General features: G+C 46.9%; 1 protein-coding gene across 1 annotated transcript; it reads right to left on the bottom strand.

Annotated features, from left to right (window-relative positions):
- Positions 1 to 5,121: 5,121 nt before the first annotated feature.
- LOC308576358 (uncharacterized protein) lies at positions 5,122 to 12,073 on the bottom strand. Its single transcript, XM_081175630.1, has 3 exons — positions 11,723 to 12,073; positions 9,126 to 9,308; positions 5,122 to 5,480 (listed from the first exon to the last, which is right to left on the bottom strand). The coding sequence occupies exons 1-3, from the start codon at positions 12,047 to 12,049 to the stop codon at positions 5,367 to 5,369; spliced, it is 624 nt and encodes a 207-aa protein (XP_081031756.1). The 5' UTR covers positions 12,050 to 12,073; the 3' UTR covers positions 5,122 to 5,366.
- Positions 12,074 to 18,832: the final 6,759 nt, after the last annotated feature.

Below are 18,832 nucleotides of genomic sequence, written 5' to 3'. Positions count from 1 at the left end.
GCCACCCAGAAGGCCCTGCTCCGATTTACTACACTGGGGTGAACAGAGTCCTGACAAAGCTGCAAATCACCCCTCTCCTCTCATCAGATCAATCATTTGATGAACAGAGAGGAGGCGATAACCCTGCCACTCTGCTCCCCATCACTGGATCTGTGCCAATTAGCTGGAGAGGGCAAAGTGCCCTCTGTGTATATAGAGTTTGTGGGGTACCCCCACACCTTTATCTGCACCCAACGCTGGCATGCAGCCCCTGGAGAGTTGACCAAAGGTGAGAAGGGTGGGGCAGATTGTTTAGCTGCCTTTGCCTTACAATAAACCTGTGAGGTCGGCTTGAATTATTATCCTGTTGAGGAGGGAGGAAACAACAGCCTGCCTAACTTGGAGTTTTGCAGTGGATGGCTCAGTCTTAGCCATTATACATTAACTGTAGGATTTGGGGGGAAATAGAAAGCCAGAACTGTCCAGCATCCCCAACCGGAGGGCAGCTGTGTGCACACATCCAGAGACTGGGAAATACTAGCAAATAATAATAATAATGAATAATTTTATTTATACCCTGCCCTCCCCGGCCAGAGCCAGGCTCAGGGCAGCTAACAACAGTAGAATTACAGTAAAAACATAATGGGGGGGCAATTTAAAATACAGGTTAAAATGCAATTTAAAATGCAGCCTCATCAAAACCATAAGGGGAGGGAAACATAAGGGTCAGACTGAGTCCGAACCGAAGGCCAGGCGGAACAGCTCTGTCTTGCAGGCCCTGCGGAAAGATGTCAAGTCCCGCAAGGCCCTAGTCTCTTGTGACAGAGCGTTCCACCAAGTCAGGGCCAGTACTGAAAAGGCCCTGGCCCTAGTTGCGACAAATAGAATAGAATTGTAGAGGTGAAAAAGGCCCCAAAGCGTTGTCTAGTCCAACCCCCTGCAATGCAGGAATCGCAACTAGTCCCCAGAAGCTGGTGCTACTTGGAAGCTTTGATCCCAGGGTTTCTCCCCCCCCAACTCACCCTGCCCCTCATCCAGCAAGAGCTCCTCTCTGCTCCCCTCGCTTCATCCCCCAACCCTGTGTCCTCATCCTAGCCAGCTCCCTGGCCCACCCAGTCCCCTGCTTCTGACCACACAGCTCCTGCCAAGGTCAGCAACTGCCATAAGTGCAAAACACAGGGGAAGTCAAGCGCTATTTAAAAAAGACCATGGAAGAACATCAACATCCAAGTCACCGGAATGGAAATGAGGTTGGTGATAACAATGTTGTTTTTATAGACTTGTAAACAATTGATAGAAAGGTCCCATTCTGAAAGGGTCAGTTTATCAGGGTTTTAGTTGGCAAGGACTTTGTACAGGGCGTTATTAAAATACTTCAGAAGTACCTGCTTAGCAAACATCTCAGGGGCCAGGTGAAAGCTCAGGTGATCTCGAGTGATGGGCCAGCTTTGGATTGTTATTTTTTAATGTCCCAATAAACTAATAATATTGGCACCTTTTGGTTTCATGTGAGCTCCTGAAAAGGTGATTGCTTTATTAAGTGGCAGCATCGCCGAGATGGCAGATCTGTAACCTGGACCTCACCTTTCATCATCCACCTGATTTCATCTCTCTGTGGGGCTTGGGGAAAGTGCGTCAAACTTCATTTTGAATCCTCACCAACTCTCAACTATGAAATTCACTGGCTGACCTTGGGCCAGTCGCTTTCTCTAAGCCTAACCTACTTGCAAGGTTGTTGTTGTGGAGATTAAATGAGGAGGGGGAGAATCATGCAACTCACCTGGAGATCTTTAGAGGAAAAGGTGTGATAAAAACAATAGGTAAATAAAGTTGTGCAAATATGTTCTAACAGGCGTAACCACAGATTGCCAATAAGGCGAGATAACAGCTAGATAAGGTGGTTTTAAAAGGGCAAACCTGTTGCAATCTTCTTGCAACTTCCAGTCTATTTGAGGGAAAGACCCATGGCCTTGCTGTGTGCCAACTTCTGTGTAAATATTTTGCACTTTGCACAATGTTCAGACCACCCATGGCATTGATGGGCAACGTGACTCTCCTGATATGCGCATTATCAGAAAATAAAGTGAGGTCATTTCAGATGATGGCTTCCTTCCAAGTCTATGACTCTTTGATCATATTGTGGTCTGATATCCACAACAGGCGTAAGTCTACTTAAAAGAGATGGTTCATCTAGGAATCTCAGATAGACTCCCTCTGGACCTGGAGGTTCCATAAGAAGATAAGAAGAGCCGTGCTGGATCAGGCCAATGGCCCTAGCGCAGCATCACAGTGGCCAACCAGATGCTGGTGGGAAAACAGAAAGCAGGACCTGAACACAAGATCCCTCTCCCCTCCGGTGACTTCTAGAAACTGGTATTCAGAAGCATTGCTGCCTCTGAGGCAGAGCCGAGCCATCATGACTAGTAGCCATCAATAACCCTCTCCTCCATGAATTTGTACAGTGCTCCAAGTGGTGGCCATCACTGCCTCCTGTGGCAGTGAGTTCCATAGTTTAATTTCAGTGGGTGAATACAGTAGTACCTTGGGTTAAGGACTTAATTCATTCCAGAGGTCCATTCTTAACCTGAAACACCACTTTAGCTAATGGGGCCTCTTGCTGCTGCTGCACCACCGCTGCAGGATTTCTGTTCTCATCCTGAAGCAAAGTTCTTAACCCGAGGTACTATTTCTGGGTTAGCGGTGTCTGTAACCTGAAGCGTATGTAACCTGAAGCGTATGTAACCCGAGGTACCACTGTACAAGCCAAAGTGGGGCACCTGAGCACTGCACCTTCTTTTTCTTGTTAGTCTTTCAAGCCGTTGACTCACTTTTATGCACAAAGCCTCATGAGCTCACAATGAAATTAATTCTGTGTTGTGTGAAACAAGAGGCCTGAAGGAGGGATAGTGGAGAAATTTGGTTCAGCTCACATTTTAATGCAAACCTGATTAATTCACACTACCTGAAGCAGGACATAAAGCCCCCAAAAGACAACCATTTTGAAATTCATGCTTCTCCAAATTTTGCAATGCAGCTTTCTAACAAAAAATATGTAGGAAAAGGTATGTGCTTAGAGGAAAGTGGTCATGATAAGGCATAAAGGTAAAGGGACCCCTGACCATTAGGTCCAGTCCTGACCGACTCTGGGGTTGCGGCATTCATCTCGCTTTATTGGCCAAGGGAGCTGGTGTACAGCTTCCGGGTCATGTGGCCAGCATGACTAAGCCGCTTCTGGTGAACCAGAGCAGCGCACGGAAATGCCATTTACCTTTCCGCTGGAGCAGTACCTAGTTATCTACTTGCACTTTGACGTGCTTTCGAACTGCTAGGTTGGCAGGAGCAGGGACCGAGCAATGGGAGCTCACCCCGTCGCAGGGATTCGAACCGCCAACCTTCTGATCAGCAAGCTCTAGGCTCTGTGGTTTAACCCACAGTGCCACCCGCGTCCCGGTATGATAAGGCATACATTAGTGAAAATAACATACAAAAAAGCATGTTACGTTTAGGGAAATGAATTGCAAATATATTTAAATAGGAGAAATGTGTACTTAATTGTGGATGAATTTCCGTGAGAACTTTTTTAATTTTTATTTTAGCACCTCAAATCCCAGGCAGGTATGTGGCAAAACGAACTGAAGATTCGTCAGGAAAATGAGAAACTGAGAAAAACCAAAATGGACAGGTTCGTCCAACACTAAACATGAATTAGAAAGATCTGGTTTTCAAGGCTGCCTTTTCCTTTGGAGTAGACAGACAGGTGTGCCACCCGAGACTTTGTCGAAATAGTGCCAATCATTGCGAAGACTTTGTTTGTTGGCTAAAACTACTGAAAAGTGAGACCGTATTATTTCCTCACCAAGATTGTGAGAGATAAAGATGGCTGCCCCTGCCCTGATATAGCCATCAGACAGCCCTTCTTTTCTCTGTACGATTTCCCAGGAAGGGGCTGCACATTATAAAACAGCAGTATGTTGTTGTTGTTGTTCACCCATGAGGGAGGTATCAGCTGCTCTAAGAAGGCCGTGAAACGTGAAAAAAAGAGGCAGCCCTCAGCCAACCTTGTAAGTACAGTGGTACCTCAGGTTACATACGCTTCAGGTTACATACGCTTCAGGTTACATATGCTTCAGGTTACAGACTCTGCTAACCCAGAAATAGTGCTTCAGTTTAAGAACTTTGCTTCAGGATGAGAACAGAAATCGCGCAGCGGCAGCGCAGCGGTGGGAGGCCCCATTAGCTAAAGTGGTGCTTCAGGTTAAGAACAGTTTCAAGTTAATTACGGACCTCCAGAACAAATTAAGTACTTAACCCAAGGTACCACTGTACAGAACAGATCCCGCATGGGTCAGTTTGCCAGTTACTCAGCTTAATCCACAAATCCATGTTCTGGGCGGTGCATGGGGTTGGTGTCTGTGTGTGAATGCGATGGGCACATTCACGCCAGACTGTGGACAAAACCAGAATCCTCCCCACAGTGGATGCTTGCTTGCACCACCCATTGGTGTGGGCATCCCTTTGAGGCATCTAGTTGGCCCCTGAGAGAACAGGATGCTGCACTAGTGTGCCCCCTTTGGCCTGATCCTGCAGGCTCTTCTTTTGCCCTTATGCCTCTCCCCCAGCTTCCCTTTCCTCCCTTCAGCTACACCGTCATGATGGCTTTCAGTTCATCCACCGGGTCCAGGTCTGGCCAATGCCCAAAACAGGGCAGAGGCACCGGAAGAACTTCCACAGCTGCCCATGTGGCAGAGACCGGCTGCTCCATTTGTGACACCTTTGGCAGAATATTTTGCCGTGTTGGGACTGTCCCACTTCAGCATCCCACCCAGTGGTCCTGCCTTGGAAAAGTCCCCTGTGCCAACAGCCCCTTGCACATATGAAATCTATCATGTCAGGGAGGTGGAGTTGAAGAGGTTTTTTCTTTCCTCTGCCCTCATCAGCTTCCTTCCTTTTAGAGGGGGAAATATTCAATGGTCCGATTTCCCACACTGATTCTGCTGATTGTGTGGCAGGGTTCCTAGCTGGCATGCAGGGATATTTTTTTAGCTGTGATTGTAGGGGGGCATCCCTTCCAGCTCTACGATTTCATTAAGACACAGGTGTTCAAATTGGACAAACAGACAGAGCTGTCAAGTCACATGGCAATGCTTGTGCAAGTTAATTTTATTATCCTATTTCAGAACAGTGGAAAACAGAGGCGGGGGGGGGAGAGATCTATCAGAGTGTCTACGGGGAGGAGGGGACTGTGCTGGACTTGGACACCAGGTTTGCTTCTAAGTGATTGTGTTGCAGCCGTGGAAGGAAAGGAGTGGACCAATTGGAGGGGGGATTTCTCCTTCCCCCACCCCCACAATTGGCTGGCGGCAGCATCTGGGAAGGAGGCAGAGGCTTCAATCTTCACTTTCTTCAACAATTTTCACTTCTCTGCAGCGATGACCAACGACATGGTGTCGTCCCCCTACGCCTTGTCCGCCAACATACATTGAAAACGTGCATTTCTGGATCTGAAAGCAGAAGGAGAAGAAGGCAGAAACGAAAGGAAGAAAGATGTCAGTCCGGGAGGGCCTGTTTTTATTCATTTCAATATGCCTCCACTCTTCTCTTAAAGACAAGCCCTATCAGGGCTCTCCCTGAGAACATGGCAGAAAGGGTTGCGTAGATTTGGGCTCCCTTGGGAGATGGAGGACTCCCCTTCGTTGGAGCTTTGAAAGCAGAGGTCAGATGGCCACTTGTCAGGGATTCTTCAATTGTGATTCCTGCATTGCAGGGGGTTGGACTAGATGACCCTTGGGGAACCCTTCCAACTCTATGATTCATGACTACACACAGCAAACACAGGCAGGGATCCTGGGTGCAGCATTTGGCACTCGGGAAATATGTACTCTGGTTTTTAAAAGAAGCGTTCTGGCTTATATACGTTTAAGAGTTGCAAAAAGCAAACAGATGAAACAAACCCAGCAGTGTGAATATTTGCAGAGCGATGGCCGGTCAAGTCCCAGGAATCAGAGGGAGGGGAGGACAGCATTCTCCAGCCATGTCTCAAGGGTCCTTAACCCTCTCAACAAATCGTCAGATCAATAAAGCTGACCTAGGCCAGCCTTAACATTAGGCAGAGGGAGCTGGGCTCCAGCAAGAGCTGATTTTTTCAGGGCAACCTTTGAGTGGCATTTGGTCAGTTATAATTTGGTATTAAGCACAGCTTTTGCCACCAGGAAGAGGTGCTCTGGGGGAGTTTCCAGTCTCAGATTTTCAAAAAATCTCAGCCTAACCTTCCTCGCAAGGTTGTTGTGAAGATAAAATGAGGAGCAGCAGAACCACGTATGCCACTTTGAGCTGCTTGGAGGAAAAGGTGGGATAAAGAATGCAATGAATGTAATATTTAAAAACCGAAAACAACATTGGGGGGGAGTGGAAGCCTGCCACATGCCAGACCATTTCAGCCTATATAAGGCTTCAGCTGGTTCGTGGTGGAGAAGGCTACTGATAGCTACTAGCCAGAATGGCTCTGCCCTGCCTCTATGGTGGGAGGCAGCAATGCTTCTGAATACCAGCTGCTGGAATTTGCTCTTGTCTTGCTTGTGGGTTTCTCTTTGAGGAATCTGCTTGGCCTCTGTGAGAACAGGATGCTGGACTAGGTCGGCCACTGGCTTGATTCAGCAGGCTCTTCTTCATGGGTAGGCAAACTAAGGCCCAGGGGCCGGATCTGGCCCAATCGCCTTCCAAATCTGGCCCATGGACAGTCCAGGAATCAGGGTGTTTTTACATGAGTAGAAAGTATCCTTTTATTTAAAATACATCTCTGGGTTACCGTATTTGTGGGGCCTGCCTGGTGTTTCTACATGAGTAAAAGGACCCTCGTACCTATGGGACCGCCTCCCTTGGTGTGTCCCACAGAGGAACTTACGGTCTTCAAATAAAAACATCCTGAAGGTCCCAGGCCTCAGAGAGGTTAGGCTGGCCTCAACTAGAGCCAGGGCTTTTTCAGCTGCGGCTCCAATCTGGTGGAACGCTCTGTCACAAGAGACTAGGGCCCTGCGGGACCTGCCATCTTTCCGCAGGGCCTGCAAGACAGAGCTGTTCCACCAGGCTTTTGGTCAGGGCACAGCCTGACTCCCTCCTTTGGCAATCTCCACAGAATTTTAGCTTAATGGTTGCCAACAATTTGATTTTAATTAATTTTTATAATGAAATGTTTTTAGAATCTTGTACTATTTTTATTGTTGTTAGCCGCCCTGAACCCGGCTTCGGCTGGGGAGGGCGGGATATAAATAAAATTTATTATTATTATTATTGAGTAGAATGTGTGCTTTTATTTAAAATGCATCTCGGGGTTATCTGTGGGGCATAGGAATTCATTCATTTATTTTCCCCCAAATATAGTCCGGCCCCCACAAGGTCTGAGGGACAGTGGACCAGCCCCCTGCTGAAAATGTTTGCTGACCCCTGCTCTACAGCCCGCAGAGGTTAACATCTTTATTGTCCTTCCCTTAGCCTCTTGGACCTGTCCAGGGTCCTGAATCATAGCTGATCTGTGACTGTACGCTGCTGGGTTTTCCTGGCAATCAACTGCCTGCAGGGGCAGAAAAAATAAGGGTCTCTGGGAACTCCAAAACCTGATGAAGAAGCCTCATCCCAACTTAGTAGCCATTAGCTACAATGGCTGTTTTCCCTGCTCTGAACATCGGCTGCTGGGAATCATAAGTGGGGACAGTGCTATGGTGCTCAGGTCTTCCTGCCTTGTCAGCTCCCCAGAAGAAACATCCAGTAGGCCACTGTAGGAATAGGCTGCTGGCCTAGATGGGGCCCCTTTGGCAGAGCATAACCACTGTGGCTAGTAGCCACTGACAGCCTGTTCCTCCACAGATTCGTCTAATCCTCTTTTAGAGCCTTCCAAGATGGTGGCCATCATCAAGACTAATGTGGGAGGGAGTTCCCCAGTTTAACAAGTGTTTTCTTCTCTCTGTCCCAAATCTTTCAACATTCAGCTTCATGGTGATTTCCATGGGTTCTAGTGTTAGGAGAGAGGGAGAGAAGCTTTTTTCTCTATCCACTCTCTTCCCCCAGAGAATTCTGGGAATTGTAGTTTCCTTTTCACAGAGGCACCCATTTCCAGCACCCTTAATGAACTACAGTTCCTGTGACGCTTGGGGGAGGGGAAGGCAAGTTGTGCTCTTTCAATGTGCATCAAATACGCTTCGAATATACAGTGGTACCTCGGGTTAAGAACTTCCGGAGGTCTGTTCTTAACCTGAAACTGTTCTTAACCTGAGGTACCACTTTAGCTAATGGGGCCTCCTGCTGCAGCCACGCAATATCTGTTCTCATCCTGAGGCAAAGTTCTTAACCTGAGGTACTATTTCTGGGTTAGCAGAGTCTGTAACCTGAAGCGTCTGTAACCCGAGGTACCACTGTACAGAGTGCATCTGCCCAAAATCGAGTCAAAGTCTCCACATAACTTCAATGAAACATAGAACAGGGAAACAGACTCTGTGTTTTGAAGTTCACAAGGAATTATGGTCCACCTCCCCTGGCTTTGCGGGCTGGTTTCATTGGCATTGTTTGTAGGAAAAAGCTTCCTGTTTAGAGCTTGCCAGATGGTTGTCCTTCAAAACCATGGATGGTGGAGTGGAAACGCTGTGGTGGAAATGGGAACTTATACAACAATGCAACCTGGACAGGGAATGGATATGGCAAAAGGGGAACAACAGTGGGAAGGATAGATCCAGATTTTACACACAAGCAAGATGAAGAGAAAGAAATAATACTGAGACAACAAGTAATGATTTAAGGTGGGGAGGCAAAGGGTTGGGTAACCTCATTTGTTTTTTTGTTTTTAAGGGAATAAGAAAATATACAAGCCAGAATGGATAAATAGGCAGCCGAGAGAAAGGAGGGAAATTAAATTTTAAAATGTGGAATTTAATGTTAAATATAAGTAATGGAATGTGAATTGGAAAGAAATATGTAATAAAAAGCAGTAAATAGGGGAAAGAAGGGACACATCTACAAAGAAGAGTGGGAAGGCAGTGGAAAAATTGCATTACATTTGATGTAATTTAACACTGACATGTTAAAAACTTGGAAAACTAATAAAAATTATTCAACAGAAAAGAAAAAGAAATGCGGAACAAAACTGGTTGTTCTCTCACCTCCTCATCTTCATCGGACAGAGGATGGCAGTCCGACAGATCTTCTGCTGACGATGACTCACCCATGTAGTCATAATGCCTGATGCGGCCGCGTGGCGACGGTCTAAGAAGCTCCTCGTCATCCCTCGTGCAATTGGTCTTCACCATATACACTGTGAATTCCATTATGAACCCAGGGGCGTCCTGAAGCCAAGAAGGAGAGAGATTTCATTATTACTTTTTTAAAATTCTTCTTTATTGATTTAAAATATCATCTTACATATATATTACAGACAGTTACATCAAAATTAAACATATAATAGAATTAAAAATATAATAGAAAAAAGATAAATAAAATAAAAATAAAAAGCAAAAAAGAGTTAACAATCAGAAATAAATATTGGTTATAACATCCTGTCTTTTCTAATAAAGTCTTCTGAAAGAAACTTCCAGTCGCTCTCGTTGTACTTTTTTCTATTGTCTTAATTTTATCACACAGTTTGTTTTGTAACTTTTCCTGTATATTCATCCAGTATATTTATTCCATTTGTTTATTATAAAGTATCATTCAGTTCTGCTAGGATAATGTCATTATTACAATATAATCTTATATATTCTTTGAATAGTCTCCATTCTCTGAATATTTTTTGATTTGGGGCTCCTCTGACTTTTCCGGTCAGCTTTGCTAATTGAAAGTACTCTTTGTTGTTTAGTCGTTTAGTCATGTCCGACTCTTCGTGACCCCATGGACCAGAGCACGCCAGGCACTTCTGGCCTCCACTGCCTCCCGCAGTTTGATCAAACTCATGCTGGTAGCTTCAAGAACACCATCCAACCATCTCATCCTCTGTCGTCCCCTTCTCCTCGTGTGAAAGTCCTCTACTCTAGCATGAGTGATTGCCAGTCTATTATTGTAGGTGTTGTTTCACATTTCCAACTTCCAAGAAAGGGAGACATTTCAAGCCTTCCTGTTCTCGATGTGAAATGTTGCGTTAAGCCAGGGCTAGTTCAACCGAATCCCAGTAGCTGCTTCAAAGGTGAGGGCCCAAGCCTGAGAACATACATAAGTGAGGAAGGGCTCCTCAAAGCACACACAAAGCTATTCTTTTGTCTTAATATTGTCTCACCCAGCTCTTCACAGCAGCCTTCACCTTTCAGCCTGTGGCTTATGGGGGCCAGGTCAGAAGATGTAGGTTCTCAGGCACGGTCCCCTCAGGAGGCCCTTCCCTTTTAGAAACTGGGAGCAAGGCCTTCCCCCTCCCCATCCCACCCCCAGTTCCTGGGCCTGTTCCTCTGTGGCCCACCAGCCTAGTGGGTAGAGGCAGGAGAGATTTTTGCACAAGTCCCTCAAATCCTATGGAGAGAAAACCAAAAGCTGGAGGTTGCAATTTATAAAAACAAAACAAAAAAGTCACTTGATGTTCTCAGATGGCGGGGGGATGGGGGACGACTCCTGGAGCTGCCCAGTCATGGTTCTCCATTATTAAGCCCACAGATGAAATTGCAGCTCCCTTTCCACAGAATTGGGACCATTGCATCATCTATCTATCTATCTATCTATCTATCTATCTATCTATCTATCTATCATCTACCATATCTATCTACCATCTGATATGTTTCATTTGCACAAAAGTAATATATTTTTTTAAAATCACTCCAAATACCTGTAAAAATATTTCTAAAACTAAAGTTGTTGTTTTCTTTTTTGTTAATTGGTATTTGAGCAAGCAGAAGGGGGAGACCAGGGCAGGGCGGGTGCATCAGAACTAGAGAGAGACCTACCAAGGAATCAAAAAAGAGGAGCGGGGAATTTCGGTGGCCCTCGAGATGCTTTTGGACACCAGCAGATTCAGTAGCCAGAATGGCTAATGGTCAGCAATGCTGGGCATCTAGCAACATCTGCAGATGTTCTGGGACTGGGAGCTGAAGGGAACCCCATGAACCCCAGAACATACACAAGTCAGACCAGCTGTATTCCCAGCTGAAGGTAGCTCAGTGGCCGGAATTGCCTTTTACCAGCTGTGACTGTGGTCCAGCTACAACCATTTCTGGACCAGGAAGGCCTGACATAGTTCATGCACTGGTGACTTTGAGACTGGATTACTGCAATGCACTCTGTGTGGGGCACCTCTTCCGCTTGATCCAGAAGTTAGTGCAGAATACTGCAGCACGATTGCTGACAGGAGTGAGGCCCTGTCACCACGACGCTGGTGCTCAGATATTTGCACTAGTTGCTGATTTTTCAACTGTTAATGGTGTGAATGGGGTCAGTTTACTGGCGAGATCGCCTTACCCCATACGTGCCCACTTGGCTGCTTCAGTTGGTGCCACATAGTGCTCATTCCCCATCTGTAAGAAATTGATATTTTAGAGTGGCAGCACCTACACTATGGAACTCCCTGCCTCTTGATCTCAAGCTGCATTCTCTTTGCTGCATTCTTTCCGGTGCATGCTAAAAGCATTTTTTGTTTAGGCAAGCCTGTCCAGATATAGAACATTGAAGTGTATTTTAATTTGGACAAACTTTTTTTTTTTGCGGGAAGGGGAGCAAGAAAAAAGAGCGACACACACACACACACACACCTCCCTGGGGCTTCCCAGCCACCTGCTCCTCTTACCTTGATTTTAAACTCTGCATCCTCGTATAGCTTATAGAAATGTGTGGGGTTCTGCGCATTAAAGTAATCTGTAATCTTTCTCTTGAAGTAATCCCTGAGAAAGTGAGAATGCTCTTCATCTTTCAACCTAAGCCGATCGTGTTTCGCCCTTTCCTCGTACTCTTCCTCCGATGTGAGCGGCCGTGCTGCTGCCCCTCGACAACAGTGCCACTGTCCTTCGTCCCCTGATTCCGGCTGATTCTCTTCTTCCTGTGCCCCCCATGCCGGCTGACCCAAGAGCAGGACTCCCAAGAGGAGCAGCGGCAAACACAGCCAGGATCTGGTCATTGTGGCAAGGAAAGGCTGGGAACTCAGAGGTTACCTGGCTGAAGGCAAGGAACCTACAGATATAAGGATGGAGGAGGCTCCGCCCCTAGTGGCTCCGCCCACCCCAACTGGAAGGACCCCGCCTCCTCCAAGACACACCTGCCAGATCAGAGAGATGAAAAGTGAGTTGAGTCTGAGAACCCAGCACAGGCTTGTGACCTCAGCTTCAGCCTCTGGGAGGTCATTTTCGCTCCTCTGAATCAAATACCTCTCATAACAAGCTACTGTCTACTAATCAAAACAGGCGCTTGGAGATTTATCTCTTTGGCCCTCTGTTCTCCCCAGTGAGTCCTCCGGGATGCTACAGTCTACTTCCCTGGGATGCCGTGAGGCAAGGGGGCGTCCCAAGGATGAACACCCAGAAGAGGGTCTTGAAGCTGGATTCCCCCCCCCCCCGAATATTTCAATATTTTCACCAGTGCTTTTTTCCTGGGGGGACGCAGGGGTAAACGTTTTGTGAATCTTTGTACTTTTGTCCATTTACTGTATTTATTTTTCCTGATTTGTACTATAAAATGGTGATTTTCTGGAGTCAAAATGAGAGCACCCCTAAACATTTTTTAAAAGAAAAAAGCACTGATTTTCGCTGACAAGAAGGAACAGTCAATACTCAACAATAGACAACAGATGTCTATTTAATTACATTTAACTTTTAAGTCATTTCTGTTTTTAAACTAAGGTGCCATTTCACAAATTGCCATGTGTCCTTGGAGGCCTATAACCATGCTCTATCAAGGTTGCATAGGCTATAAAACTATGCCAGGTAGATCAAAAACTAGTGGGGGTTTTACGTCTTGGTCAGTTGTTGTCAGTTTGTCCATTAACATCAAATCCCAGAGTTGTGAGATCCAGATCTCAGACAGCTGTCTTCAATCTTAAATTCACTTTTTGCAGCAATTTGTGCGTGTTTTTAAAGCCCTCATGAAAATTCTTCAGTATTTTTGCATGAATTTCTCTTAATAAATGCATTTTTGTCTGCAGTCGGGGCCAGGGAATGGGGAGAAATGGGATGGGCTGTGCATTTAAAAGCCAGACTGATCAAACCCACACATATAATATCAGCCTTCAAATCTTTCGCCTTTGTCTCTGATATCTTTCAACCTGAAGTTTTGGAAACCTCTGATTCCAGCGATGCCCAAGTGCCTTTTGCCAACAGCTGCAGGGGCCACCAAATGAGCAGCAAAACACGGGCATTGCCCCCCTCTGTCTTCAAGGAAACTGACATAGAATCAAACAATTGTAGAGATGGAAGGGAACCCAAAGGTTCATTTGGCTCAGCCCTCTGCAGTGCAAGTGTTAGGAACTACACTGGATGGTAGAGCATTCTTTTTCCTGAGGAAAAAGGGTCCCAGATCCTCAGGGAACCCAAAGGTGCAAATCTGAGTTGAGGCTTAGCTTGAAAATCAGTGCCCAGCAATGTGGCTCAAGCATGAAGTATTAGCGAGCACCGTGGAGCTTGTGCATATTCTTTCAGACAGCCTTGGCATTTACAAGATGGCTCAAAACTCACCAGTGTTCTTCCTCATTCAAGGAAACGATTTGGGGCCGTGTTGGCAGAATCTGGACACACAAAGGTCTCCTCTCCTCTCTTCCCACCTTTCCAAGATTAGGGTGAAGACCTCTCGGGTCCTCCTCAAACTGACACCCTCTACACAGCATCAGACACGCTCCCATAAACTGGTTACCCTCACAGTCATTTATAGAGTGACAATTCTGTTGCAAGTGATAAAACCTGGTAGCAGAAACTGAGGTGATTTTGAAGTGGTGGTTGTTGAATTTATATACCGCCCTATACCCGGGAGTCTCAGGACGGTTCACAGAATAAAATCAAGATATAAAATCACAAAATACATAATACAAATAAAAACAACAACCCAATAGCCCTCCCTCCAAAAACAACACATTTTAAAAGGGCATAGGATGTAAATCCGATCAACCAAAGTCGTGGTTTAAAAGGAACGTTTTTGCCTGGCACATAAAGGTGTATAATGAAGGCACCAGGCGAACATCCCTGGGGAGAGTATTCCACAGACGGGCAGCGGCGGAGCAAGCCGATTGGGCGCCTGGGGTGGCGCACATGCCCTGCGCCCAGGGGCAGGGCCAGCTAGGGCAGGACACTCTATGGGGCCTCCAGAGTCTGCCTGCCTCCTCCCACTCAGTCGCCCTACAGCCACCGTTTGGCAGACCGTTTGGGCAGCGCGGAGCCTGCAGGTGCCCAAGCCACTGCGTCACTCCCAGGAGAGACGTGTGGCTCGGGTCGCTGCAGGCCCCGCTGCGAGTGCTGCCTAGCATTTTGTCAGCCCCTTCAGTGGTGACACCTGGGGCGGCCCGCTCCCACCGCACCCCCCTTCATCTGCCCCTGCAGATGGGGAGCCACTGCAGAGAAGGCCCTTTCTCGTGTTGCCACCCTCCGGACATCTCAAGGAGGTGGCACATGAAGGAGGGCCTCAGAAGATGATCTCGGGGTCCGGGTAGGTTCATATGGGAAGAGGTGGTCCTTGAGTTATTGCGGTCCTGAGCCATTTAGGGATGTGTAGATCAGTTGTGGGTGAGACAAGCCAAGAAGATCTGAGTAGTTAAACTTTTGTACAGTGATGCCTCGGGTTACAAACACTTCAGGTTACAGACTCCGCTAACCCGGAAGTAGTACCTCGGGTTAAGAACTTTACCTCAGGATGAGAACAGAAATTGCGCAGCAGCAGTAGGAGGCCTCATTAGCTAAAGTGGTACCTCAGGTTAAGAACAGTTTCAAGTTAAGAACGGACCTTCGGAACGAATTAAGTTCGTAACCATAGGTATACAGCCTTGTAGCTGCAGCCTACTGCTAAGTAAAGTTTGTTCCTTCTAGTGCTGCCTGTGTGGGTATTGCAAATGCCACATGGTGAGAGCAGTGGGATAGCTGTAGTTCAAAGTGCCACCAAGACGCCAGAGAAGATTTTGGACTCTGATTCGCCTGCGACTATATCACAGGTGGAAGAGTAACACGGTAGTCTGGCTCATTGTAATCTTGTAGATGCTACCATAATTGCAAATCCTGCATCTAGGTCAGGATAGACTCCAAATCTCATCCCCGCCATGTCCTGCCGGCTGAGTAGATGGGAGTCCAACAACCTCAAAGGGGCGGGCATCACAGCTTCCTTATCCTTTCTCTGAGGACTTCCCCAAACCTCTTATTCTCCTCTCTGTACCCATGGAAGCTTAGAATTGTAGAGTTGGAAGGGACCTCCAAGGCTCATCTAGTCCAACCCCTTGCAGTGCAGGAATGGCAGCTTAGTTTTTTCTTTAACTTGCCCCTCTGGCCCCACTGCCTGTCCTGCTCCAGGCAGCAACCCCCTCTTTTCCTCTCACTTCATCCCCTCTTCCTAACCAGCTCCCTGGCCAACCCAGTTCCCTGCCTCTGCCCTCACTGCCAAGGTCAGCAAAAGAGAAAAAAGCATCCGAAGCACGGGGGAAATAAAGCGCTATTTAAAAAATGAACAAGGGCATCAAATTGCCATTCCCCTGGATGCAATTATGTCATCAGTAACTGTATTATTTCATTGTGCTTCTGGACATCTTACAAGGAAGATGCAATTCTGAAAGAGCTCACTCACCAGGGTTTTCTTTGGCAAGGTCCAGCTGGGAGCATTATCCACATGGAATGATGGTACCCAGTTCTCAAACACCCCATGGGCCAAGAAAAATGTCAGGTGATGTCTGAAAAGAGGCCAGCTTTGGATTATTGCCACAATAAGCCTGACATTTCCGTCGCTTTGATGGAAACGGTTCTAAATGTCACTGAGCAGTATGACACGGCGCTCCTTGAGCCTTAATTGCAAGATTAGAATGTGATTTGGCGCTCCTTGAGCCTTAATTGCAAGATTAGAATGTGATTTGGCTAGGACACACGCTTGTCTTGCAGAACGCCTCACTTTCAGGCATCTCCAGGTGAAAGCAAAGCAGACTTTCCTGAGGCTGATTCTGGAAATGGAATCAACATTTTAAGATCCTGGGCGCTCACGGCCAGAGCTTACAAACGGGGACAAGGATTGCTGGAGGAGACTGAAGAGAGCAAGCTTGTGGTTTTTGGAGCCTGAGGGTGTGTGTGGCTGATTGCTCTGTGGGGACACAGGATCTGAGGGGGAGGAGATAAAGCTGAGAAGAAGCCAGGCTGAAGGATGTCAGGGACTGGACTGAAGAGGATGGCTGGGGATCGCCCCCTCCTTCTCCTCTGCTTCCCTTGGAGGAGGAGGGGAAGGGGGGGAATCGCCCCACCTTCTCCAGCAGATTCAAGAGAAAAGGGAGACAGGTTTGAATTACAGCAGATCTCAGAATATCACTGGCACAAAAATGGAAGCAAGAAAATTACCGACGAAAGAAGAATGGCAGATGAAATTGATGGACTATGCAGAATTAGATAAACTAACAGGAAGGATTTGAAACCTACGGGACCATGATGAACTATTTGAAAAGTAACTGTAATGAACAGATTATGCAAGTAGGACTGCAAGAAGTTTTGTAAGGAGGACTATTTGAAATATTGCAAGAAAGGCTATGAGGAGAATTATTAGTTAATGATCATTAAGAGTAATAGAGAAACTAAGAAATGCAGAATAAGTGATAAAGAATGGAAAATCATCAGAGGTGTTGACAGAAGTCTAAAATATTTTATAAGATAAGAAGTTATGTTATATGATTGTTGGAAATGATATGTTAAAAAAACCAATAAAATGTGTGTGTGTGTGTGTGTGTGTGTGTGTGTGTGTGTGTGTAATTACAGCAGAACCCAGGGCTGCCAAGTTATGAGGTGTTAGGAGAAGGACTGGGAGGGGGAGAACTGCCAGCAGAGACGTCCTTGCAAAGCATGGAAGAGCCACCATCCCCGAGTACACGCCGCTCAATTAGACTTCAAGAGCAAAGGGCCCAATGACATTTGACTCCTGAGGCCCCCCGGTAGAGCCATTGGCTGTTGCTGGGGAAAGAGGAAAGGAGTTCAGAGTGAGCAACGTCATTATGGAGTTAGGGACTGGATTCTTTGTCTTGCACCATGATGACTGAATGAAACCATAAATATGAACTTTCTTGTTTCTCCCTTGATCCTTGATGCTACCGGGAGAGAATTCCCCCAAGTCTGACAAGGGAGGAGTTAGCAACCAGCAGCAGTCAAACTTAGCTCAGTGCAGATCCTGGGAGCTTGTGACCGGAGCTGGCAAACTGGGACGTTTACGAAGGCGTTTAGCAGGGGAGCTTAAGGGGGAGACCCAGAATTCTGTCTCTTGGTGTGCATAGGGCCAGAGACAGGCAAGGGAGTTGGTGCAATGACCTATAACACCTGTGCCATGTTTGTCATTCTGCCAGAGAACAAGCAACAGTACACTTGTAGCAATGGCAAGCTGGTGGAGGCCCGCCTAGCCACACCTCAGGCAACAGGGCAACATGGAGTTTCTTGATAGAGCCGAGTTGACTGAGACTGAGCACTAAGATAGATGAGGTGCCTCCAGGGTGGAGAAAGATTGCCCGTTGCAAGAGTCTAACCCCTGGAGGAATGTGGTGCACAGACGTAGGACAGTCACAAACCACACTTTGTCACTGGAGTTGCAAAATTGCTTCCCTGCCCTCACCTTAGACACTGATTCTGGGTCAGAGGAGCTAGGACAGCAGTTGCCAACCTCAGAAGATACAAAGGCAGCTGTGAAAGGAACAGTGCACAGAATGATTATTACCACCCTCCAGAGGCGAAAGAGACAGGAGGAGATGGATTTAGAAGGGTCTTTTTCCATTCTTGATCTAACCCCATCAAATCCGTGGATGAGTATGCTGATAGCGTCCTTGCTGCCTTCCGTGGAGACGGTGTTGGAGAAAGGGAATTTCAGCCTAGAGATGACAAGCTGGGAGGAAGAGGATGGGGGATGCGTCCCGCAGGGGTGGGGTGAGCGTTCTGGGAGTGGGGTGCCCAGCAGGGGGGGGAGGCAGCTGCGATGGAAATAAGGGAGATTCCCTTATTCCGAATAGGATTCCTCGCAAGAAAAGGGAAAAGTTGACAGCTGTTCATTCTACTCATGTAAAAACACGCTGATTCCTGGACCATTCGCAGGCCAGACTGAGAAGGCGATTGGGCCGGATCCGGCCCCCGGGCCTTAGTTTGCCTAACCATGGGTTAGAAAATAAAAGCTGAAAGTTTCGGGACAAAGGAAAGGACTTCTTAACTTAGTGCGTCATTTATACAGGTATATAATCTTCATCCCATTTTAGGCTGTACCTCCATGGTGAGAAGCTGAGGCACACAAGTGGAGCACTCAAGTTCTCCTTTGGGCTTCTCAGAGAGTCAGAGTGGTTAGAGTATTGGACTAGGACTTGGGAGACCAGGGTTCAAATCCCCGCTTGGCCGTGAAGCTCCTGGGGTTTCATTGGGCCAGCGCTTGGGCATGTTTCCTGCCTCAGATATCACAAATCTCAGCCTAACTGACTTCACAGGGTTGTTGTGGAAATTAAATGAGGAGGCAAAAATCTATGAACGTCTTGAAGAAAAAGGTGGGATATAAATGCAATAGATAGATCAATAGATTGATAGATTCTATAGGAGGAAGTTTGCTGAAACTGTCAGGCAAGTTCCTTTGTCAAGCTAATGACCTACCATCTGCCATGCATATCTTAAGGAGTGAGTTCTGTTACCATAGAAACAAATAGGTGGGCCTTTCCTGCCTCATTTGGCTGGATACATCATCCTAGCCATTGTACAGGGGTCAGCAAGCTTTTTCAGCAGGG

This window comes from Podarcis bocagei, assembly GCF_964188305.1.
Source record: "Podarcis bocagei genome assembly, chromosome: 16".
Taxonomy (NCBI): Eukaryota; Metazoa; Chordata; class Lepidosauria; order Squamata; family Lacertidae; genus Podarcis; species Podarcis bocagei.
This window is presented reverse-complemented; position numbering and strand designations above follow the sequence as displayed.